We start from the raw sequence: 25,209 nt of genomic DNA, 5'->3' as shown, positions 1-25,209 counted from the left end.
CGCGAACATGAAATGAAATGGGAGTGGATATTCGCCCGGCATCCGGCTGAATTGCGCGAGCGGAACTTGGCCGGCAGTGTCTCCTCATTGGCCGGCTGTAGTGACGTGGTTAATGCCGGCATCCTGTGGCAAAAAGCGCTTTGCCGGCACGGGTATATTTGCCGAGTGTCATTTCGCGAGCGGCCGTCAAGCGAAGAGTGCCGGCATTTAGTGAGAGAACAATTATATGCCGGTAGTTTGACTTCCCCACGCCGTCGCCACATCTGAAAACGCACGCCGTGACGGCAACAGTTGTCCGGTTCTGGTTTGTCCGGCAGTTTGCTTTTGCGGCCGGCCGTCAAGCGACGAGCGCCGGCACTTAGCGCACGGGTATTTGCGAGTTTCATTTCGCGAGCGGCCGTCAAGCGAAGAGTGCCGGCATTTAGTGCGAGAACAATTACATGCCGGTAGTTTGACTTGCCAACGCCGTAGCCACGTCTGAAAACGCACGCCGTGACAGCAACAGAGTCGTCCGGCTGTGGTGTGACCGGCAGTTTGCTTTCGCGAGCGGCCGGCCGTCAAGCGACTAGCGCGGAGACAATTATTTGCCGATACATGTCAAGATAGTGTGACGTAGTCCCGCCACGTCGGTGACAAACATGGTGAAATAAAGGGGAAAAAAAATCACCGACGATTACGCGCAACTGTTTAGGTGTTATCAGTGCCCTCAGTGATAAAATTCTTGAAGAAGATGTGAAAACAAAGCCAGATTTGCTGAACTGTGGTGTTTTGGATGAGTGCATGGACATCAACCTTGTAAGGCCCTTTTTCAGCAGTGATGCATGGCTCTCTATAACGAGCACAGTGAAGGTGAAACATATCAATGCACCAGTGGGAATGTGTCACGAAGAGCTTGAGAAGTTTGACTATTTTTTGTGATTGGTGTCTCTGCTGGTACCATATACCTTGCACATTGTTGAAGAGGCAGCCTAAAAAGAAACTGTGGCAATGTTCCAAGTGTGTGACTATTATATAGGTCAACATTGTGCATTGGCTTTCACGTCAACATTGTACAAACAACTTTGTTACTTGTTATTGATGGCTTGCATTGATGTCATTGAAAGCACCGTGTTGGAGCACCAGCATGTGGGGATGCGGCGTTTAGTGATGCCACATTAATGTTATCAAAACATCACATGCATGTACTTTTGTTATTTGCACACAGAGATGTTCCTGCCATGTTCTTTTCACAGACGAAACTTGTTTGTCATCAGAGCCACCATCGTGCAGTGCCATTCATTGAGAAGCTGCGTCTATGGCATCATGTGCAAGCCATTCTGAAATGACCTTTTGTGTACCATGCAACAACAAAAAAAGTGAGAAATGTCATGGAGACAATGAAGGGTTTGACTGGCACTGTAGCTGGTATCATACCCCTCCATCTGATTTGAGGTAGCCAAAGAAGAAACTGTGCAATGTTCCCACTGCGGGTGACTTTTGACAATATATTTATGTGCATATCTTCCATGTTAAAATTGTTTGAAACTGAAACGTGCTGCTTTTTTATATCACCTGACGTTACCCTTTGTGTAGAGTTTGACCTCTACTAATTGCCATTATCATACCCCTCCATCTGATTTGAGGTAGTCAAAGAAGAAACTGTGCAATGTTCCCACTGCAGGTGACTTTTGACAATATTTATGTGCATATCTTGACCTTTGATAATATCTATGTGCATATCTTCCATGTTAAAATTGTTTAAAACTGAGACGTGCTGCTTTTTTATATCACCTGACATTACCTGTTGTGTAGAGTTTGACCTCTACTAATTGCCATTATCATACCCCTCCATCTGATTTGAGGTAGTCAAAGAAGAAACTGTGCAATGTTCCCACTGCAGGTGACTTTTGACAATATTTATGTGCATATCTTCCATGTTAAAATTGTTTAAAACTGAGACGTGCTACTTTTTTATATCACCTGACGTTACCTGTTGTGTAGAGTTTGACCTCTACTAATTGCCATTATCATACCCCTCCATCTGATTTGAGGTAGTCAGAGAAGAAACTGCAATGTTCCCACTGCAGGTGACTTTTGACAATATTTATGTGCATATCTTCCATGTTAAAATTGTGTAAACTAAGACTTGTGTTGCCTTTTATAACGCCTGAAATTACTTTTTGTGTACCGCGCAACAAGAAAAAAAAAAAAAAAAGCAATGTGAGGAGTGTGTTGTCGACATTCAAAGACAAATTCAGGATAAGATGGAAGCTTGCAGAGATTTAAAAAATCATTGAAAAGGCATGTTGCTAGAGCCAACATTTCGACAGGTGGACTTGTTATCATCAAGGCTGCCCTGACAAAGCAGGCCCGTTTGTTGAAATGTTGGCTCCAGCGACATTCCCAGGCCAAGGACTTTTTCATCTCATAGAAACGCACAAGATGTTCAGTAGCGCCTTTGCTGATATCATACATAGCCCTTCCATATGTCATCAGAGGCAGCCAAAGAACAAAAGTATGAAACTTTCGTGTGAGTATTGTGCATTTCAGAATTTTTCGTAACTTCTAAATGTATGACATTTATTTTGGCAACATAGAAATAAAAAATTGAAACACGACCCCCCCCCCCTTTTTTTTTTCACTCCAATGTGCACTATGAAAGGCAACGGTACACTTGCGAAGTTCGCAGGGCATTCTAAGTGGAGGATATACCGTCAGGTTCTGAGTTAAACGAAGTAACAGCGCAAATGCCGGTCAAACAACAACCGGACGACCTGTGCCGTCGTAGTAGTCAGAGCATGTTTTCAGGGGAGGCTATACCATGGATAAGTAAAACTACCGGCAAATAATTGTCTCCGCGCTAAGTGCCGGCGCTCGTCGCTTGACGGCCGGCCGCTCGCGAAAGCAAACTGCCGGTCAAACCACAACCAGACAACTCTGTTGCCGTCACGGCGTGCGTTTTCAGACGTGGCGACGGCGTGGGTCTAAATGCTGGCACTCTTTGCTTGACGGCCGCTCGCGAAATGAAACTCGCAAATACCGGTGCGCTAAGTGCCGGCGCTCGTCGCTTGACGGCCGGCCGCAAAAGCAAACTGCCGGCCAAACCAGAAACTGTTGCCGTCACGGCGTGCGTTTTCGGATGTGGCGACGGCGTGGGTAAGTCAAACTACCGGCATATAATTGTTCTCTCACTAAATGCCGGCACTCTTCGCTTGACGGCCGCTCGCGAAATGACACTCGGCAAATATACCCGTGCCGGCAAAGCGCTTTTTGCCACAGGATGCCGGCATTAACCACGTCACTACAGCCGGCCAATGAGGAGACACTGCCGGCCAAGTTCCGCTCGCGCAATTCAGCCGGATGCCGGGCGAATATCCACTCCCAAATGAAATAGTAGGTAACAGTACTCACGGTCGAGCGTTGCTCTTTGACACAGCCACACGGCCACACTACACCACGTCACAGAACGTCCGCAGCCCCGCAGCCTCCCAAACTTGAGAAAACAGACCGACGAGAAGACAGAACGCCTGGAAAATGTGTCGTACTACGAACGCGGCGTTGTACCAACTACCAAACGATTCCCGCCAACGACCGCCTTCGTTATATAATATAAAGGAGGCATTGGCCTAGCCAATGGGAAGTCTGCGATGGAATTTCGAAAACGCTTAGTCGAACCACACACCTTTACACGAATAAATGCTTCGTAGCCAAGTCGTCCAAGTCGTCCGTGTCCAAGTCGAGCCAAGTGACACGACTTGTGGCTGGAGTGAGAAAAAGCCGAGATTGCACGTCTTAGCTCCGCTTTAACCGCCTAATTATAGCAGTATAAATACACCTGGAAACACACAGTAAACAGCCAACGTGGCTTTGACGGTATGGTACGCACAGCGTGCCTGTAGCTGGCTGTGGCAGCTGTAGTACCTTTGGCGACTGCAGCGTCACTTGCATGAAATCGCACTCGCTGAGCAGTTGGTAGAAGGTCGAAGTAGGAGCACTCACCTATTCGTGTCCGCGAACGAGGCATCCATGTTCGTTCTGCAAGTTGCTGGCGTGCGTTCATGCGGTTTGTGCGGCCGTATTTACCGTGCTTAAGAAGGTGTCGCACTCTGGTCGTTATACGAAGATTAACCTGTCCAGTGCGTAAGTCACATCTGCAGCATGGGAAACTGGCAGCTCGAAGTGTGGAAAATGGCCGTATACATGACATTCCCGGTCGCGCTTTTCTACGTGTTCAACCAGCCACAGTTATTCGAAGAGTGGGTTGTAAAGAAAAAGCGCGAGTGCTTTCCTCCTGCAGACCCTGCAGCGGACCAACAACTCAAAGAGTTCATGGAGACATTCAAGGCCAAGAAGCGAGAAGAGCTGGTGAAAGAACTTGCCGCCGTTTCTGATGGTAGCACCTCGACGTGATCATTAGTGCCAGCGACTTGCCGGTTCGTCATGTGCAGCGAGGTGTTTTTTTTATGCCGTGGCACATTCACAGTGTTTCCGTGAAAGTCATGATGCTGTCATGAAGTCATCCAGCCACTTCTGTGGCGGTCGCGACACTGTCCATGGCTTCACTTACGTGTAGGAAGATTATAGTAACGTTCGATTGTAAGGACAAATATAGCTGAAATATTTATCACAGAGCACTGTATTTGGTGGCTAATTTCGCTCTGTTGTGACGTAAGTTCAAGCTTTTCCCGTCCAATTTAAGAGCACTGCGAACAAACATCCAATTTCTGATCACAATGAATACTGACTTAGCGCTACTCAAAAACAATTCTATAGTAGCTCAAGTTGAGATGACAAATTGTTGAACAGGAAATATAGCTGGAGCCAACACTTTGACAAGTGGATTTAACTTCGTTAAGGCAGCAATATTCAGAGAGACATCCAGCGATATTCCCTGTTAAACGATTTCTCATCGTCCCATCTTATCTTGTATATATCCAAACTACCACAGTGGATGTGTACCACAATGTCATAAACAGCCACATACATTAGCATAAACATTGTTTAGCCACCAATTCTGACCTGAAACTACGTAGGTGTTTCTATTCCTCCAAAAGTTAGATACACACCGAGAAGCAGTAAGCTAAACCTAAACAAGATAAGCACACAAACGGTGTTTGTTTGTGATGTGACTATGTCACATGGCCATTCCTATTCTACTTGGTTTGGCTGGTAGCTAGAATCCCTACATTGTTCATTATTCTGTAAATTTTTATTCGCACAGGTGTCCAGCAAGTTTTATCCTTTGTTTTTTGATAGATCATACTGAACACATAGGTGTGCACAGGGTTGCCCATCAGGGGGAGCGAAGGTTCATCACAGCACCCCCCCCTCTTAGGTGACTAGGGAGGGGGGGTCAACGTACAGAGCAGATTTTGCGCCCCCCCCTCTTAGGTGACTAGCCCCCCCCCCCCCCACTTGCACGCCTATGCTCTAACACAAAAAGATTTTGTAATAGACAGTCGAGAAATTCTACCTCATCGAATGTCACTGGCACGGAATTGAAGAAGGCAGTCCTGTAAAACCAGGAGATTGTACAGTGCGGTCCACTGTTAGAGGGAACACGCGATCGCGTGGCCGGCGGCCCGCGTGGCGCAAACTGGCGGCGAGATTTGTAAACGCGGCGCACGCGCATAAAGGCGTAAGGGCGGTGTTTGCCGCTGTTCGTCTGCTACTTTCCGCCCCAGCGCTTGGCGAGTGCTGGATTGCTTTCGTTTTAGGGGCCCCGTTCGTCCCTCGTAGTCGTAGTAGTGCGTAACCAGTCGTAACGCTAGTACCAGATCTTGACCTCCAAGGTGGTGCCGGTGGGAGATTTTTCCTGTGCGTTGTTGAACAATAAAAAATTCGCAGCATGCGCGTTAACTAAAAGCCGAATTCTTCTGTCTCTCATTCCCCATTAGCAGCCATTGGCATGTTCCAGTAGGAAACGTTAGTAGAAGTAGAGGTGTAAGTGTTAGCTAAAAGCCGACTTCTTCTGTCTCTCATTCCCATTAGCAGCCATTGTTTACCTCCAAGCTAGTGCCTGGTGAGATTTCTCCTGTGCGTGATTAAACAATAAAAATTTTGTTCAAAATGCCGTTGATTGATGAAATAAACCAACGAAAGACGCCAGATGTTTTCTAAAAGCAAAACGAAAGAACGCCAGATGTTTCTAAAGCAAAACGAAAAGACGCCAGCTGCTTAACGAAAGACGCCAGATGTTTTCTAAAGCAATGGTTTTCTAAACAATGAAAATTCACAGCGTACATGTAAAATTAAAGTGAGCTGCAAGTCGTCATAACTCTCATCGAACCTTTAGTATAAACGCGCCCGATCTCACGTCGGTGATGTACTGGGCAGAATTCACGGAAGATTCACGGTTTACCGATGAACCTCCGCAGCTTCGCCCACTCATCATCATTCACTCCGTGGATATGCTGCGATTTTTTTCAGTGGTGGGATTCATGTAGCTGCCACTCTACCTGCACCTGGTCGGGTAATCAGCAGGCAGAAAAGAAAGGTGTTTGTTGGTCTGGTTCCTCGCCAGTTTTGATGCGATTCGTGGCTCCAGCGTCCGAATTTCAACTGGGCCCCCAGCTGTGGAATTCTGTGAAAGTGATAACGAAGCCTGTCACTTGCGTAACCTAGTGCTCGTTGCGAGGGAAACTGCGCAAAAAAAAAAAGAAACAGCGTCGACATAAGGAGAACAGAACAGCACAAGCGCATGCGCTTGTGCTGTTCTGTTCTCCCTTTGTCAACGTTGTTTTTTTTGCGCAGTTTCCCTCATAATGAATTACCAACTAGCCCAACAGGCTATTCTTGTAAGTGCTCACCGATAAGTTAGTGGTAAGCTTTCAACATGCTGCTCGCACCAGCCGGCCGTTTTTTATAACAGACAAGCAAGTTTGTGTCCGATGCAGAGATCATAGCAGTCTTGTCCTTACAAGCGTAGTAATATAGAATTTCGCTATCGCGCACCGAGCGCTGGGGCGAAGAAGTAGCAGAAGACGCGGGGCACGAACCGCCCTTGTGATTCTACGCGCATGCTCCGCGTTTCCAAATCTCGCCAGCAGTTAGCGCTCCGCAGACCGCCGGCCGTGCGCTCGCGTGTTCCCTCTAAGAGTGGACCGTACTGTACCTTTTCATTTTGAGTGCGACTAAAAAAATACGGAAAAATATTTATTCAGCTTGGTTTATCGCGGTGGCATGAGCAATGCACAGTGTTGTTGCTGCAGGACCTGGGTGTTTTTTCACTTGACAATGTCCGAGATAGTTGGGGATGAGGCCACTAAAGAAGTTCGGAGACTGTCAGATGAAAAGTGAAAAAAAAAACACCAATGATTAAGATACTGTCTAATGCGAATTCTGAGTGCAGCTGTTTAGGCGTTTTGATTTTGCAGTAAGTTGAGGCGTGACTGCCTCGTTAACTGGGAGATCGCGGAAGGCAGCGCGTGGGCACATTCCACAATAGCTGCCGCAGACAGGCCTCCATTCATGCAGTGCTTTATTTCCGTATACGGTATCGGTGGACGCACTCGCCGCATACCTTAGTGATGACGTCATCGACGACCACACAACGGCGCACAATGCTGTGGTGCCACAGAACCTGTATCTCGCCACTGTAGTTCCCTCCTCGCTATCGCCGTCTTTCATCCTCCGCATTCGCTCTCTTTCGCACTATTGGTTACCGTTGACGGCGATGTCACTTGACACAGGAATGGGGGCCCAAGAGCTGCGCTCTAAAATTTGAGGAGCCATTCCACTCTGTGAAGGTGGGTGACCAGCGCAGCTGTTTAGCACACGACACAGAGGTGGCGCAGAATTTTGAACCATTGCCGATCACACACCCTGCAACTAAAACCAAAATGTCTGTCCAGAAAGTCGCTCTTAAATTTAGCGTATTCTTCTTCAAAGTTTTCCATTTGAGTAGCATGTGTCTTTTTGCCACAACGTGTCGTCTTGTCTGGCTTGCCGCATGCACTTGGCATTTCATGCACGATCTTAATTGTTGTTTGCCTCCATTGTGTTCCCTGGTCCATGTTTAGTGGACCAGTGGTGAGTAGTCGGGTTTGCCCAATTTCTGTGGCACATACATTCACACGAACAGACAAATCCCTTAGTCATATACAGGCTCGCTAAAAAAAATACTGCCTGCTGGGTGCAGGAGGACTGGGAGCATATGCTACACACTCTTAACTCTTGCTAAAACTGGATATCCGAGTTGTTCCGAGATGGACAGGGAGCCGTAAATATTTGAGAGCATTTTACTTGCAAGTGCTTCAGTGACCTGACTAGAGCCATTACTCGTCGCATAGAAAAACATGAATGCATTGAACATGTGCCTGTAGATTGATAGAATGTTCTTGATGCTTCACTTTTAAATGGATCAGCCATCGTGCGTACCCATTTCTGCAGGTATTTGTACAAAGCCCTTTCATGTTTAAAATATTTGTGGCGCAACTGAGACAAGCAAGGAAACAAAAGAAGACAGGATGTTTCCTCGCTTGTCTCAGTTGCGCCGCAAATATTTTATTAAACTATGCACCAACTCACCCATCGTCACACTCTGCTAAAGCCCTGTCATGTTCCATCCGAGAGATTGCTTAAATGTTTCAGTGATACTGTCCTGCCAACTGCAGTTCTTATAAAGACTAGGTTTTCATTGGAAGCACAAGGCAGCCTCCAAAACATTGTTATCAGAGTTCACTAAAATGACGCCTCAACAGACGTACGTGTGGTACATGGTACAACTAGTCATTGAAAGAGACAGACTTGGCTTATCCTAATCCATAATCTCCTGCCTAGCAGTAGAATGCCGCGGCCACTGAGGTGGCTAACGAAAACACCTTGGCATATACACCAAATATGTTAAAGGAAGCTTTTATACAACAAACAGCTTCAATGAGTAGTTTTTACAAGGATGCTGCAGGGATGTGTAGCGTAAGACAATGGAAAAGATAGTGAAAGGCATTGAGCAATGAGTGAAGCCAGGTTGGATTGATGCAATGAAATAAATGCGTGAAAAGGTGGATGAAGAACTAGAAACGGCAACCTAAAGGCTGGCAGACTTGGGCAATTGGTAATCCGCTGCTGCCCAAGATAAGCAGAAATCCATCATCGCTCTGTCCTCTGCAACAAAAGTCTATGACCAAATTGCCCTGTCTGCCACCTATCTAAATATTGCAAAACAACACTATCTCAACAGTGCAATAGCAGAAACCTTTATTAACAACAATCACACACACGCTCGCCTTCAGTTACTGCAGGGTGCACAGAAAACTACCGTAAAGTGATGTGCTTGTAAAGTGAACGTATATTACAAATGAGGGGGAGGGGTCTCTGATTCATCTCAGTTTCTTCAACGAGCGGCATTACCACCTCCCTGGCCTTCTGGATTTGAAGCACCCGAGATGAGCAGGAAGATGAGGAGCGGCATGATGTACATCCACTGGAACAAACACAAAAAATTATCACGTGCGTTAGCATACATGTTTAAAGAGAAGCAGGAAATCGCCAGTGCAGCCACCTGTGGCCTACAATCGAGGTACCACATTCTCAGTTTCCTTACAGCGCAGCTGTCATGAGGAGTTGTACAACTGTTTTTTGGTGCGTGATGGAATGGTCATTGTTGAATGCTATAATGCAACACATCCAGTGTAGGAGCCCCAAATTTCCTTTTAAATGTAACTATCAGTGATCTTAGAATGAAAGTTAGCTTGTGTATACCTCATTACGTGTTTAAAGAAGTAGTCCGCAACATTTGTGAAACAGTCTAGTAACACCAGCTCCACAATGGGGGTCAGCTTGGAGTTTGTGCAGCTGTGGCAGTGAAAGCTAACACAGTGTTTCAATGCAGTCAGTATGGGAGCTGTCAACACTGTACCTGCCAACCTTCCTGATTTGTATAGGAGACTTCCGAATTTTGAAAGATTCTCCGGATTTTACAGACATGACCATAAATCTAAGATACTGCTCCGACCCCACCATGAAAAGAAATATTAAAATAACGGTACAAAAATAAGAAAACAGAAACATGACACACAGCTCAGTTTCAGCTTGCCAGCAAAAAAAGCGAGAAACTTGCTCTACAGGGCCAAGGATGAAGACATTTTGAGTGATTTGAAAACTGATATGCGATTGTCTCAGCAGTAGCTTCAAGCTTTATATTGTCAGTATCTAAATAACTAAGCCTATTAGATAAGTTAACAATCATACTTTACAAACTAACCAGAAAATAAAATTATATAACGATCTGCGATATCTTCCAAATCCAATAGTTTGGTCTTAAAAAAAATGTGATAATCATCTTGATTACATTGCTTACAGGAATTTTTCATACTCTTCCTCTAAGAAACATCCGGTATCGTTTTGCATGCTTGAAATGTAGCGACGAAAGCCCGCAGTGCAGGAAACGCTTGCAGTGATTCGGGTAACTGCAGCAACATGCAAGACATTCATCAGCGATAGAAGAAACTTACATATTTGGCGAAAAAGGAACGGTTGTCCGCATTTTCACCACGTGCCCTTTCTGCCTTTTCCTGCTCCATGCGTCGAATATAAGTTTGCGTGTCGGGCCTGCAATTAGTAAGTGCGGAAGTGTAAGATTCAGTACCAAGAATTTATGCGCATGATTCGGCAGTCAAGAGCAGCCTGCACACAACTAAAAGGCATTCATTTCTTCAAACAAGTGTCCATGAAATCTGCTAATGGTATGAAATTAACACTTCTAATCCTGGGTGCTATCGCTTATTCAGATCATTTATTCAGACAATTCTAACAGAGAAAACACACTTTCACATATCGGCGATGATAATGAGGCGTGAATGGCCGCCCATAGTGTATCATACTCTTTGCGGGGGTTTTATTCTATTGTATTTTTTTTAATGTGAGAGTAAAGTGTTGCCTAGACCAAGCCTAATATATGATACCACCTATACCTCCCAGCGTTCTTTCTTTTTTATTCCTGCAGAATTTCTATGACTGAAATCCATTTGAATTCTTCACTTTCTGTATATTACATTATAAGATTGCCATTAGTACACAACTCACACCGGCTATAATGAACACCATTTCTTCACCCAAATGTGACATCCACACATGTAACCATTGAGATATCAAGAGTTATTATGAAATTGACAGAGATACCAATAAAGAATAAATTGTGCAAGTGCTTGCATATTAATGAAGCGTTTCCATCAAAGTGGACGGTCTCGTACATTTCTGGCTGTATTTGTACCTAATATTTATAATTTGTCTGTCTGGCTGTGGTAAGTTTGCTGAGACGACTGGAACAGTGTGTTTGCAATGACACTGATGCAGAGATCAAAACTTATTTTCATATTTACCCAGGAGCAATGTTGACTATCGATACAGATAGAGTAGTGTTGAAATTCACAAGCTTGTGGTCTGGAACATGCGCGCCCGTGCACTGGTGGCCAGCAAAGTCTGACACCCCAAGGAGGGCACCAGAACGGTCCAACGTCACCATGAAGTGGTCCTTCAGCTCAGACTCGTAGAGGGAACACTGGCATACAGAAACAGGCAAGAACAATTAATTACATAGACAGCTGGAAAGTGAAACATGACAAGATGAACTGCAGTGTTCGAATAATTAAGCTGATGCTTATATGCAAATCTTCACGAGACTGTGAGGTAGACGAAGTTGCAATTTTCACATGACGTATACTAAAACTATATATATATATATATATATATATATATATATATATATATATATATATATATATATATATATATATAGATAGATAGATAGATAGATAGATAGATAGATAGGCTCATTAACTATAATACAACAGCGCGAGAGCCGACCGACTGATGGATACATGAATGTCGTACATACTGAGGCTATTTTAATTCATAAGGGTTAATTAGATGCACTTGGAATCTGCTTACGGCTTTTGCAAATGACGACGCAACAAATGGGGAGTCATTTTGTTCGCTTGTTACTCGCACCCTGTACAGGCCGTTCTCCTCTGCAAGTTTCTGTAAACGAAAAATGAAATAATGCATCAAAGTTGAGGCAAACACATGACTACTTTCGTTTTCGCAATATGCTAATTAGAACGAATATTCAGTGCATAGTTACCCTTAGCTTGGCTGCATCAGACGCCGAAAGTGGCGCTTGGTTAAAAGTACTTTCCGATGGCCTGGCCAGGGGAACAGATAGGACTGCCCTACTAACGTAGCTGCTATCGGAACCTGGAACAGAGAAGACCAGCTGTGATGTCTAATACACTTTGCCTTCGGCAGCTGGCGGCATTCACTTTGCCAGTTCGTAAAGCCGCTCGTACTTACCAGAGCCAAAAGAATGAGACACTGTGAAAGTGATCAACTTGTCTTCAATGTCATTCTGCAAAAGAAGCAACCATAAAAACGTGATCAATCATTAAAAGTGAGTCAGCAGGGCAGAGAGATGCCGGCCGGAAGTAAATAGCAGTTAAGTCGCAAGGAAAAACAGAAACGAAGTTGTAGTTTGCTAAATACTGAACACACAAGCAGCCAGTATTTACTGAAAAGGGATTGATGCTTACTGCGCGAGTACGTTCAGCAACAGCAGCAAATAGCGTGATCACTACCAGAACGTTCACCATTTTTCACCGACCACGGCTGGCGATGATGGATTGGATACGATTCAGCGCTTCATCAACTTCGACGCAACTTGTTGCCAACCGATCATTGCTATCGCGCTGTCCTTAGCTCTCGCAGGAAGTCCGCGTATTGTGCACGAGTGAAAATATGAGATTCTTAACCCTTTCAGACGCGCCTATGAAGAACTGTCTGTAACTCCGTCATATTTACACATTATCTTAAGCCACTCAATATTCAATCGCTAGAATATGTTGATTTATACTTTTTATAGCAATTGGTATTAATGAATTTATAATTAAATATCTATTTATTCTCAAGCCACTCATGTTCTGTTTTTGCATAAAGAGAATAAAATTTCAGGCTAGAAATAATGTGAAAATTCGTTTTCGCTTATGTTTTTTTCGAGCAAAGAAAAATTGTACTTTTGACATTGCTCGCGGAAAGTGGCACGTCAAACATTCAGCAAAGTAATCGTATGCAACAGTACACTGCAAAATTAGGTTAAATGAAGACACATTTGTTAACCAGGAGGTTCAATTCATCCAAACCTCAATGTATCTCGTTCTTTCTTAGTCACTACGGCACAACTCAATGGGGTACAAAGCGTCTCAAAGGGTTAAATGAATGGTGTATGACAGACTCACTTTATTGGTATACGCTAATTTGAACAAGCAAACCTTAGCAGCACACAAGGTTCATTAACCCTGCCACACATGTGCCAGGCATTTTGTGGGTCCACACTGGTCTAATTTCTCTAGTTCTCATTGATGTCTCCATCTCTCAAGCAAACATGCAAAACGTTTACCTTACATTCCGGCACACATACATGCCTTTGCTAAAACTCCGCTTCTCAGTGCCCAGTGGAACCTGCCATCACAAAATGCAACCACTCTCATTGCCAGCAGAAACACACAATCAAGTTGCTCTCAATACCATGTAGAACCACAAAACAACTTACACATATTCATTTATTGGTACATAAATAATCTCTCAACAAAAAGAACATCATTTCGGTCTACTTTCGTTGTGACTAGGCTAAGCTATGACGAGTCTTTTAACAGAAGCTGCACCATTAGTGGATCAAGATCCAATTGCTTGGCGCATTGTAAGCCAACAATATGGGGCAATGCAGCAGCAAGGAGATCGCGTCACCTGCAAAACGATAAATAGGAGTATGACTATAAGGGAAACAACAGGGCATTTTGCACAAATATACAGTTTGTTTGCGACTGTTCAGTTTTCAGTATAAACTGGATGTGAGAAACTCAAAAGTGAAAGAAGCTGCTGCAGTCTAATAGAAGTGCGAATGAGCATACCAATGCAACTATCTCCGTGACAAACTGTAGCCACATATCTATCAATTTAGATTGACATTTAGATTGACAAACTGTAGCCACGTATCTATCAATTCAGATAGACACTGACATTTAGATTGACGGGATCAACTCTAAATTGCTAAAGAATACTATAAACACGTCACCAGTACCTTCCTATGTCACATCTTTCAGCAATCTCTGTCATCTGGAGTGGTGCCGCAAGATTGGAAGGTGGGCAAGATAATTCCAGTACCAAAAAAAGGTTCATCATCTTCATGCAATAACTATCGTCCAATTTCCCTGACCAGTGTTTGTTCGAAACTAATGGAACATATAATCTATTCTCACGTGGTAAAGTTTCTAGCATCATGTCATTACTTCAATCCTAACCAGCATGGCTTTCAGAAGGGTATGTCTTGCGAAACACAACTCGTCCTCTTCATCGATGACATATCCTCTCACCTTGACCAAAACATACCCGTCGACACCCTCTTCCTAGACTTTCAAAAGGCATTTGATAAGGTTCCTCATAAACGGCTCTTTCTAAAACTCTCATGATTAAATCTCAACCCTCCTGTTTACGAATGGATCTGCGACTTTCTGTCTAACTGTCAGCAATTTGTTTACGCTAACCAACACTCCTCTCCTTTATCACCTGTTGTCTCCGGCGTGCCACAGGGCACTGTTCTGGGCCCGTTGCTCTTTTTAATATACATTAACGACTTACCCAAGGGTTGTGCTTCTAAAATCCGACTGTTTGCTGATGACTGTAATTTACCGTCCCATACTTAACAACACTGACATCCTCACCCTGCAGTCTGACCTTTCTCTCATAGAATCTTGTTGTAACAAATGGCTAATGTCTTTAAACGTGAGCAAAACATCACTTCTAACTTTTCATTGTCGTCAATCATTCGTTTCTGCTAAATACATGATAGCTGGCTCGGAAATATGCGCAGTTACATCTTACAAATACCTTGGTGTTAACTTATGCAATAACCTTACTTGGTCCCTTCACATTTCTAATATATCAGCAATGCAGCTAATTGTGTGCTTGGCTGTTTGCGTCGTAACATACGCCCTGTTTCTTCCCCGGTGAAACTACTAGCATACTTAACACTCGTTCGACCAAAACTCGAATATGCATGCTCAGTTTGGGACCCGAATCAAACTAACCTTTCAACCGCTCTGGAATCCATACAAAATCGTGCAGCTAGGTTTATTTGTTCAGACTACTCTTATCACACCAGCGTCACCGAGCTTAAGTCACCTCTTCATCTTCAAACTCTCGAGCAGCGCCGCAAGACTGCAAGATTGTGCCTTTTTGATAAGTTCTATCACCTTTTACGTCATCAGGATGACATCGAACCCTTGCATCGTACTTCATCTCCTCATGGCCACCCAAAGGCAGTCTATCCTCCGGCAGCCTGCACTACCGCTCACATGAAATCATTCTTCGTTCACACGGCAATGGACTGGAATCGTCTTCCTGCTGACATTGTGCACCACTCCAGCCATGCATCTTTCAAGGCATCCATCGAAACTATCATCGACTAGTTATGCCCACCCCTCATGTAATACCCCTCACGGGGCATTTGAGGTATTAATAAGTAAATAAATAAATAAATAAATAAATAAATAAATAAATACAGGCACAGTAACATCTTCTGCAATGAGTGTGATCCCGCTGAAAGCCGATGCTAGTAATTTCAATTTCTTAAAAAAAAAAAAAGCATTCCTCCGTTGCTTAGAGTACAGATAAACAGTGTCGGTACTTCAGATATGCTATGATCAACATGAACCACTGCAGCAGTACATGGCATTGGGCCAACAAACACTTTACACTAGAGTCACTGCTTTGCAGACAAGTCTCTTGATGCAGGCTCAATGAACTGATAACTTGCCTCAACAAAAACACAAGTACACACCTTCTATGCTTGAAGAGATGCTTATCCAGTCTTGCAGATAGTGCACCATGTCTCGTTTGCTCAAGCCCATAGGGTTAAAGCCTCGGAGGAAGCACGCCTAAACAAAGACGCAAATGATGACATGAGTCGCAGCACTCAACCTTTGCAGTACCAAAGCAGAATAAATGATAATAAAACCTCGTATGTGGCATCTCGCAAATATTAAAATACGTAAAAGCCCCACAGACACAATACAGGAAGTGGGTAATAGCATGCATTAGCTTTCAGTTTGCCTCGAGCACAAACATTTTGTGGAATGCTTATGCCATTTATTGATGATCATTTGTCTGTGGGTGCAGCACAGAAGTAGGAGCAAACTTGGAACAGCCCAAATCAATAAGCTACACAGCTTTAACTTTTCCAATAGTTTTGCTGTTGCCTATGTCCTCCACAAACCTGTCTAAAAAGATTCATTCGAAGCAGGCACCCCTCTAATCTCCTTTCATAATGACAAGGCTTCCAAGGGTATGGCAGAAGATTGATGAGATAAGCAATTTTTGCATGCATAACTTGTTTTTCATAGGGATTTGCGAATAGTACACTTGAGGTTCGAAGCGAATCCGAAGCGAATAGTGATTTGGTCGAATAATTTCTAATCGAATAGTTCGAATAGTATTTACCGCATATTATTAAGAAAAATGAGCATTTTCGTCATGACCCTTGCACAATATTTTTAAGAATTTGAACTAGGTATGAGTGAATGTCACTTTTTTGGTTTGAAATGAAGTGGAAGCAGCCTTGAATAGCATCAAGATTTGAATAGCAGTCGGGTGCAAGTTATTAGTGGTACAATACGTTACAATTTAAAAATTACTTTACTTAGTGCATATAAGCCCATATAACACGCTTTTAAACTTAAAAAAAAAAGAAACATGTACATTTAACCTTGAAGTGTGGCTTCGCGGCAGTGCAGATTCCCCCTGGAAGGGTGGTTTCACGGCACATACAGGGGGTTATGTGCGGTTAAGCATACATATATTCGTTCATTTCGAATACTTCGAAATTTCGAATAATATAAATTCGTATCGAAGCGAATTCAAATACTTTAATATTCGTTCGAATATTCGAAACGCCCGAATATTCGCCCATCCCTAGTTTTTCGTGACACCTATTTAAACATTAGCAAAAGTTATAAGAAGATATAGAAGTGATATGCTTTACATACGAATTCGCATGCTTTTCATACGCTTTTCGGAAAACTTGGGAGTGTTCACCAAGTTTGTACGCTACATACCCATCGCAACTCGGACAAGTCCATTTCACCAAGCCCTTCTCGTGCCATAGCCAGATCCATCTCACGGACGAATCCACCGTGTTTCCATAGACGGCGCTTTCGTCCAAGAAAGAATGCACTCTTTCCATGAATCCTGCAAAGTGCCACCTGCGACAGGAGGAATTCAGTGTCTGCTTCTTGTAATCATACATGTTGCCTGCAGTCTTACCAAGTGGTTTCTGCTCAGACTTGACAGGGAAAGAGGCTTGGTTGAAAAGTACTGCTTGATGTCAAGGATTTCGGCCACTGTTGGATGCGTGCCACTTCCTAGCTGTGTGAATGTACAAAGGAGCTTTAGGAAACGACTTAAAAAATAATTAAGTAAGCACACTGGACATAATTTATTAAATTAAATGTGCAAAATTTTTCTTTGAACAAATGCAATGTCCAAAGACTTAAAAGTCTACGGCTTGCCATATTAAGCAATAAGACTACATCTAACTGTCTATAAAATAAAGATCATTGCACAATATACACCAGGCATTTTCTTTTTACGCAATGATGACAAAGCTTTAGCTGTCTGAGCAAGCAAATTATTTTGCCTAAGATGTACAGCATCCCCATTCCAGTAAGCTGCGCGAGGAAATTTTTAGAACGATAGCTTTACTACTCCCCAGGTACAAACCCAGAAAAAACCCGGTTCCATAAACCTGACCGTCAAGCTCAGCCATGGTCATCCCAGCATTAGTGCCGCAGGAAAGTGTTTGCATATTGCCTGTAATATGGCGCAAAGTTCTTGCCGATGAGCTTGCGCCAATGTTCTTCCAGACTATTGACATGTTGACAACCTGCTTCATTCCACGCACTTCACGTGTCGTCGAAACGCTAGCCAAAGAGTGAAATGCTAGTTGCGCTGAAGAAAAAGCGCGCTCACATGCGTGTCTGCAAGCAGGAACAACGTGCAACTGTACGTGAGACATGCCACAACTCAACGCCGAAGGCTTGTTGACAGGATCCCACAGTTCCGGAGCACGAAGTGGAAGCACATTACCCCTAATGCTGCCTGCCTTAATTCTTATAGTATTACAGTGTACTATTGCTATCACATTAATTGCTTCGCCATTCTGGCAAAACTGCATTTTTTTCAGACTGTCATATCTAGGTGCCTGATGTTATTTTGCTGATAGGATACCTGGCTAGGCGGACAGTAGCAGCTAATGAAAGCGGCAACAACCTCACCAATTAACCAACTATGCTAATAACTGATGCAGTAACAGACGAATACGTACGTACACGATCCTATACCGTTACGAATGGAGGCTGGTATTACCTTGTGAAACACGCTGAGAAGCTTTTTCCCCTCTTCCCCTTTGGGAACATTGGCTTGAAGGTGTCGAAAGACACTGCGATAATGGTGTACCTGTGTACCATAGATACAGTTAGTCAAATGCACAGCAAGTAATGCAGATTAACACCGACACCATATGACGGTGAAACAAGACGTACAATAGATATGTACATAATCAACTGGGATAGCAGACGCTCATTGCTACACCTTTTTACTGTAAGCTCGGCATGCTTGTAAATGTGTCCAAAGTAGGAAAAGAATGAAAAAATATATGAATAACAAGAAAATTGGTTGGCATACAGTACTAGCAGTAGTGCTAGTAAAACTACTGTAATTTTATATGACGTCCTTTTGTACTGCCTATTCATGTTGATTAATCGAAGTGGTAATACCACTTTTGAAGTAATAGTAAATTATAGTTTACGTCATTAGCAATGGATGAAGTAGTCAAGCAGCGTTGCTTTCAGCAGCGAGAAACTGTTAAACTAGTAGCAATATTTAACACTAATGTGACATATACTCCAACACTACTATACTAGCACACATAATTGCACTTAGGTTAGCTATGTTAAAATATGAGTGCCGTCATTTTTAGTTAATGTGCCGGTTATATCGAGATCTTCTTCCCAGTTTTTTTTTTTTTCAAGGGACTATAATTGATAGCGCCGGTTATGTGAAAATGAAGTATGTTATGCAAACCTCAACTGCTTCATGACGACAATTAGAAAAACGCATGAAAAAAATGACACTGCTACATTAAAAGACAATGGGGGAAAGAATTTCCAGACGCCACGCATGTATGGGAATCTGGTATAATTGAATGAAAATTTCTTTGATGTTTACTGGAGTGTCTTTAGCTTCTCTGAAGACAGATGCTCCTCACTCATTGCAATCTAAAAACAGTTGCAACTTTTCAAGGAATCTTCTTGTCCCACAAGAATAATCGTCCGTTCACTTGCTTGCGTTTACTTTCTTGAAAAGTCTATGCTCGCTCGCCACTTTGCTATAGAGAATGCTATATCACACTGCAGCTGTGCATGACCTAGCACATGCCCTGGGGTTCATGACCTCGAATGTATCAGCTGCGGTTATTTTCATGGGACAAAAAGATGCCCAAAAGGATGCAAATGCTTTTAGAGTAAGCACGTCAAAGTGTAATTCAGCTGATTTCACATTTTTTTCGCACTCAGCTGCTTTCGATGCCAACCTTTTTATATCCTGCCTCTTGTTTTGCTTGTCTATCCAAATGCCTGACCAGTGGTGCGTAGCCGTTCTTTGCATAAGCTCGAGAAGTTGGCAAGTTCTGAAAACACTACCTTGTCTTTATCCTCCCCACCTTCTGCACTTCCGAGTTTACTGAAATTCCCTTTATTATGCCAGAATCTCTCATTCCACGCCACTTTGCTGAAATCATAAAATCAACTACAGTAAAACCTCAGTGATACGGATCTCGCGGGGTTTCGTATCACCCGAAAACATGGAAAATTAGTATGCGACAAAAGGAAGTTGGCATACATTTTGATTTAGTGTTTCGCGGTGCCGCAGCGATGTCATCAACAGCTCTGAATGGTTGCCAATAAACTTTTTAGACGTAAAAAATCATGCTTGTACTCGTAAATTTACGGTGCATGCGGGCGTGTGTAATTAATGAACCAGATGTGTTGTGACACGTGACCGCTAGTAGCCCCTTCCTAGTCGTACTACGCTTTTCTGCATGACAACAAAATACTGCGGCAAAAGTAACTTAAGAAGCGATTTGCACGCCACAGAGGAAAATCAGAAAATTTTAGAGTCACTGTCCTTTGTTGCTTTTATTTTATCGAGGTGGTGTTGGGGGCGCTTTTCAGGAGATTTACTGCCGTGCCCGCACAATCGGGAGGTTTGCTCAAAATTTGGGAGTCTCCCACACAAATCGGAGAGTTGGCCGATGTGCGTGTACGTTGCGAGGCCTAGCTCCTTCGCCAAGACTGTCCGCTTCGGCCACCTTTCATGGGACTTCATGATGGACCCGCAGTCCAAGTTTCAGTTTTGTTTCATGGAACGTCTGATTGCGAGGACATAGCTTGCAACGACGTGGCAGGCACATGTTAACGCAGTACAAAGATGCTGCTGCCTCTAGCACAGCAGCACACTTTGAAAAAAAAAAAAAAAAAAAGATATGCGACATCAATGCCACCTGTAATCTAAACGTGAAGGCGCACAACGGCCTCCAAGATTCCGGCGCACAATCTCGGAGGCAAGACGCACCATTGATGGTCGAGCAGCACGCATGCCCGCGCCCGCGCGGGACTGCCGCGTCTTCCGCGACAGCACCTGTTCGTACCTGTGCGCTAGCGTACGTTCGTATCAAATGTCGCGGGGTGAAAATCGGTTCGCAACAACCGCACTCCAATACACTGCAGGCTAATGGGCCTTGGCCGGGACCACAGAAAAATTCGTATCACCCCAAAATTCGTACGAGCCGTGATCGTATCACAGAGGTTTTACTGTATACACGATGGGCATGTGTTGTAGTGGCATTTGTGCAACACGCTAGTATATTTACAGTGATAGTAGGGATCTCACCTTTTTTTTATGCAGTTCAACAGAGAAGTCAATGCGTTGTTCCAGGCTCCAGAACTGCCAGGTGAGGAGGCGTCGTGGAAAAAGGTAGCTGCAGGCAGCATTGAACAACTGTGTCACAAAAGTGTCACATAGGCCTGAGGGTGCAGAGTTTCATCAATAACGGCGCTTGCCAAAACACAACATTTAAGGTTGGGATTAAAAAAAAAAAATTTTTTTAGACCGGAAACGTTCTATAAGAATGCAGTATTATAGCTTGAGCAGACAACTAAAATACTTCTTTGAAATAATGCAACGCTGAATTTTTTCCTTGCTTCAAGTTTACTTAATATATGATAATTCTCAGACTTTTAAGTCCCAAAGATAAACAACTAAGTGTGAAGGGTGCTGTGGCCAAGTGCTCCAGGCAAAGTTGTTCAATGCATTCCTAAACCTAAATGCATCAGCATTCTTGGATTCCAACCCTCGTTGAACCAGAATACAGCTGCAACAACAGTATTACCCATGAGCTTTCTTTCTCAGCAGCAGAATGCAAATTACACTAAGCTAATGTGGCAGGTGGTAATGCATTTTTCTGCAAGAGTATCACACGGCGAAATCTGCCTTGCCAGACATTTTCTGCACATGATACAACTTAGCCATACATTTAGCACATTCAGCAGATACGGATGCACTGAATGCACACACACACACTATCATCATAATGTGGCATAACAATGTGCAATGTTTCACATTACCGTCCCTTTAACAGTGACTGCTGACAGAGTCTGGAGCACCACATTCAATCATTGTTGCCTCGAGAAAAAAAAAATTCGCAAAGCTTGCACTAAGTCGCGCAGGGCTTGAAGCAGCGAAACTGGACGATTCTAAAGTCTAATCTGGTTGCTAGGTTAGTCACGACACGGATGGCCAAACTCCAGAACCAAGCATTCACACCTCTCATAGAATGACCCTTTCTTTATCTCTGCTTTTTTCTCTCTCTTTCTTTCTCTCTTGATCTTTTTATTTATTTCTAACTATTCCGGTGTTTCTCTTTCTATATCTTGCTCTCTCTTTCCATCTTTTTATGGCTTTATTCATATTACTTCTCTCAATTTTTCTCTCTTTCTTTCTATAGCTTTTTATCTCTCTCTTAGTGAGCCAGCGGTGAGTAGTGGGATTTGCCCAATTTCTGTGTCACATACCTGTTCATGATGATGATAGCTTTATGATAGGCTGCACAAATTACGGCTAGCTCAAAACAGCTTCGCTGTTAATAGATAAGTGAACACTAATTACAAATTATATGTGGCATAAATTGACTTTACGACTCTATGAAATAATAAAAGAACATTGTATAATAGATTGCTCGGGAAGAACGGCAATTTGAGGTTGAACAATTTTAAAACGTATCACCTATGTACTTTACTGAGTGATCAAATCATTCATCATTGTTTCACAGCAAAATATTGCTTCTAGACACAGCTGTTTCCTAACATGCACAACATGCAGAATTTAGTGATGTTTAGGTTCAAATTTTTGTAGAAGGATGGGTCCCTCGCAAAATTTTCAAAGGCTGTCCGACTGACCGATGTTCAATGTGTGTAACTTTAATGCAGCATACGTTTGAAAGTGACGTACAAAGGCACATCTAGTTAGCAATACTTTTATATTTAATTTGAAAGCTAGAACGGCACCACAGCCAATGTTATCTGGGTTACTTACATAAGAGGGAACATGACGAAGTTTGTTCCGGGCAGCGATATGATCGCCAATATTGGTGCCATCTTGAGTATGTCCCGGGGCACCTGCAAATTCACACAAAAAAATTTAGTTCTGCACTGCATACAAGACAAACTTCAATGCCATGCAAGACGAGTCTGCATAGGCGTGCGCACTGGGGGGGCAGGGGGGGCGGCTGCCCCCCTAATCATCTAAGAGGGGGGGGTGCGAAATCTGTCCCGTACATTGACCCTTCTAGTCACCTAAGAGAGGGGGGGGGGTGCAAAATCTGCCCCACACATTCACTTAGAAGGGGGGGGGGGCTGCGATGAACCTTTGCCGCCCCCCTGATGGGGAACCCTGCGCACGCCTATGCAAGTCTGGGTACGAAGAGTTGTGCACATTTTTGTATGTGCACAACCCTTTGAATGCACAAATATTTGTGAACTATTAGGTATGTGGGAGATGGGAAACTGCAGTGATGCGTTTCAATGCAGAAATCACTGCACACAATTCTTCCTGTCGCAAAGCAGACCAGTATATTGATAAATCACCCACGTGGCCAGCCATTCACAATGTGAGAGTGAGAAAAAAAAGCCTTCTACAAGCCTAAATCTAGTAACTGACAACATGGTGCAGTGAAGCAGCATATAGCTAAGTGTTGTAAGATTTCACTAGGTTTTTAAGTAACGAACCATGGTATACAGTTTAGCAGCTACGCTGTTGTGCTGCAAAGCATGAAGGCAAGGGTTTGATTTCTCGCCACGATGGAAGCAAAATGAAAAAGAAATAAAAAAGGTGTAGTTAGATTTAGGTGCGCACTAAAGAACCCTAGGTGGTCAAAATGAATTCCGAGTTCTCCACTATGGCATCCCTCCTAAGCATAACAACTTTCAACAAGTATAAGTCCACCTGCCATGGTGGTCTAGTGGTTATGGTGCTTAATTAATTGCTGACCCGAAGGTCGCGGGATCGAATCCCGGCTGCGGTGGCCGCATTTTTTATGGAGGCAAAAATGCTTAGGGCCCGTCTACTCACAGTTAGGTGCACGTTAAAGAGCCCCAGGTGGTCGAAGTTTTCAGAGCCTTCCACTGGGGCATCCCTAATAATCATATCATGGTTTAGGATGTTAAACTCCAACAATTATCATTAACATATATAAGTCCAGAATCTCATTTTAATATATACATGATGTCTTACTTCTATTACTAAAAGTTTACACGAACATCTACATGACTAATTAAAGACGACATATGTTCATATCAGTTCAAAGTATCATTTTCGTACGTTTTAATTAACGAGTGGTGCTTTATATTGTACAAACCCAGTAATAGAGTTCAAGTTCTCTCCTGGAAAGTTCTCTCACGGACTTGCCGCTTCTCAAGTCTTGTGATATCTTCATGTAGGTTCGAACGTCCTGATACAGGTCCTTCGTACCTGCGGAGCAATGTTTGATATCGTGGAAAAAAAGACAAAATATTTTGTCGAATTCTGAAAATATGTATTTAAGGCTCTTTTCCACTGTGAAACAGTCACCAAGGGTGGGGGTTACCAAACTGATCACAAAGAGCAAGGCTCACTCGTTCATATTAGTGAAAAACCGATTTCTTTCTTACTTTGCAGCTCGCATTTACGAAGCACAGAGGAAGGCAGTCAGACAAATTTTCAAAAACACGAGTGGTGATGCAATATGAAACGGAATAACTTGATACAAGACACGATATCAACTTCTGTGAAGATCTACACACGACCGTAAACTAATACAGAGACTCGTAGCATCAGCTAGCAAAGTGGAGGACGGAGGAAAGACTGCAGAAAATAAGTAGGCTGCTGGACAACGATTAATTTAGAGTTAATAAGTGATCCCGGGGCAACGAAGATGAGAAGGAAACTCACCGACAACGAACACTTGATGTAGCCGGTACGCCACGGGGAATTTCTGCAAGATTTTGTCGTAGCCTTCGAGAAAGAACTTGAACTTCGAAAACACATACTGCCCTGTTTTCGCTAAAGGTTTGACGATACTACTCGGAGAATCCTTCGGTGGCGCTGTGCTGACCCTCGAAACTGACGCTGTGACCCTGGAGTGAAATAAAAAGAAGACGGTAGGCTATATGTGTATATATCTTCTTTTTCGCTAAGTAGTACAACACACTTTGTGAATGAAACGATCAGTGAGTCGGACGAGATGGCCATCGGCAAGAACACGACGCAACCAGAATAGTTACGCTATCGTGCAACTCGGCAGCGAAAGTGGATGTGCGGGTAAATGGCTCTTAATGTTTTACCTGAACTGCGGAGTGATGATTTTTGTACGTCCGAAACCATAGCGCGCATTCCGAAACAGCCAGTACGGCGCCGCCATAATACGGAGCGATCTACGAGCTGGAACGTAACGTGCAAGCGAGATGATGCAATTTGTATCCTAAGTTATTACAATAAAATAATTTATTGTTATAATTAGACGTGTAAACGCTTGTACTAGTTTACTAAATCACACAATTTGAAGCTTTTTGTGGAGTGTCTACAACAGTGGTG

The 25,209-nt window shown here is 43.4% G+C and overlaps 2 protein-coding genes across 2 annotated transcripts; both read right to left on the bottom strand.

Moving 5' to 3' along the window:
- Positions 1 to 9,153: 9,153 nt before the first annotated feature.
- On the bottom strand, positions 9,154 to 12,639 carry LOC119383414 (ER membrane protein complex subunit 10). Its single transcript, XM_037651526.2, has 7 exons — positions 12,507 to 12,639; positions 12,271 to 12,325; positions 12,062 to 12,174; positions 11,869 to 11,958; positions 11,301 to 11,479; positions 10,434 to 10,530; positions 9,154 to 9,403 (listed from the first exon to the last, which is right to left on the bottom strand). Exons 1-7 carry the CDS (start codon positions 12,564 to 12,566, stop codon positions 9,314 to 9,316), a joined length of 684 nt encoding a protein of 227 aa, XP_037507454.1. The 5' UTR covers positions 12,567 to 12,639; the 3' UTR covers positions 9,154 to 9,313.
- Positions 12,640 to 13,518: 879 nt separating this feature from the next.
- On the bottom strand, positions 13,519 to 25,070 carry LOC119383413 (LETM1 domain-containing protein 1). Its single transcript, XM_037651525.2, has 10 exons — positions 24,960 to 25,070; positions 24,568 to 24,752; positions 23,996 to 24,108; positions 22,675 to 22,757; positions 20,974 to 21,061; positions 18,391 to 18,480; positions 17,290 to 17,391; positions 17,082 to 17,228; positions 15,809 to 15,905; positions 13,519 to 13,716 (listed from the first exon to the last, which is right to left on the bottom strand). The coding sequence occupies exons 1-10, from the start codon at positions 25,034 to 25,036 to the stop codon at positions 13,637 to 13,639; spliced, it is 1,062 nt and encodes a 353-aa protein (XP_037507453.1). The 5' UTR covers positions 25,037 to 25,070; the 3' UTR covers positions 13,519 to 13,636.
- Between the last annotated feature and the right edge of the window lie 139 nt (positions 25,071 to 25,209).

Source organism: Rhipicephalus sanguineus, chromosome 2 (genome assembly GCF_013339695.2).
Source record: "Rhipicephalus sanguineus isolate Rsan-2018 chromosome 2, BIME_Rsan_1.4, whole genome shotgun sequence".
NCBI classification, from domain to species: Eukaryota; Metazoa; Arthropoda; class Arachnida; order Ixodida; family Ixodidae; genus Rhipicephalus; species Rhipicephalus sanguineus.
This window is presented reverse-complemented; position numbering and strand designations above follow the sequence as displayed.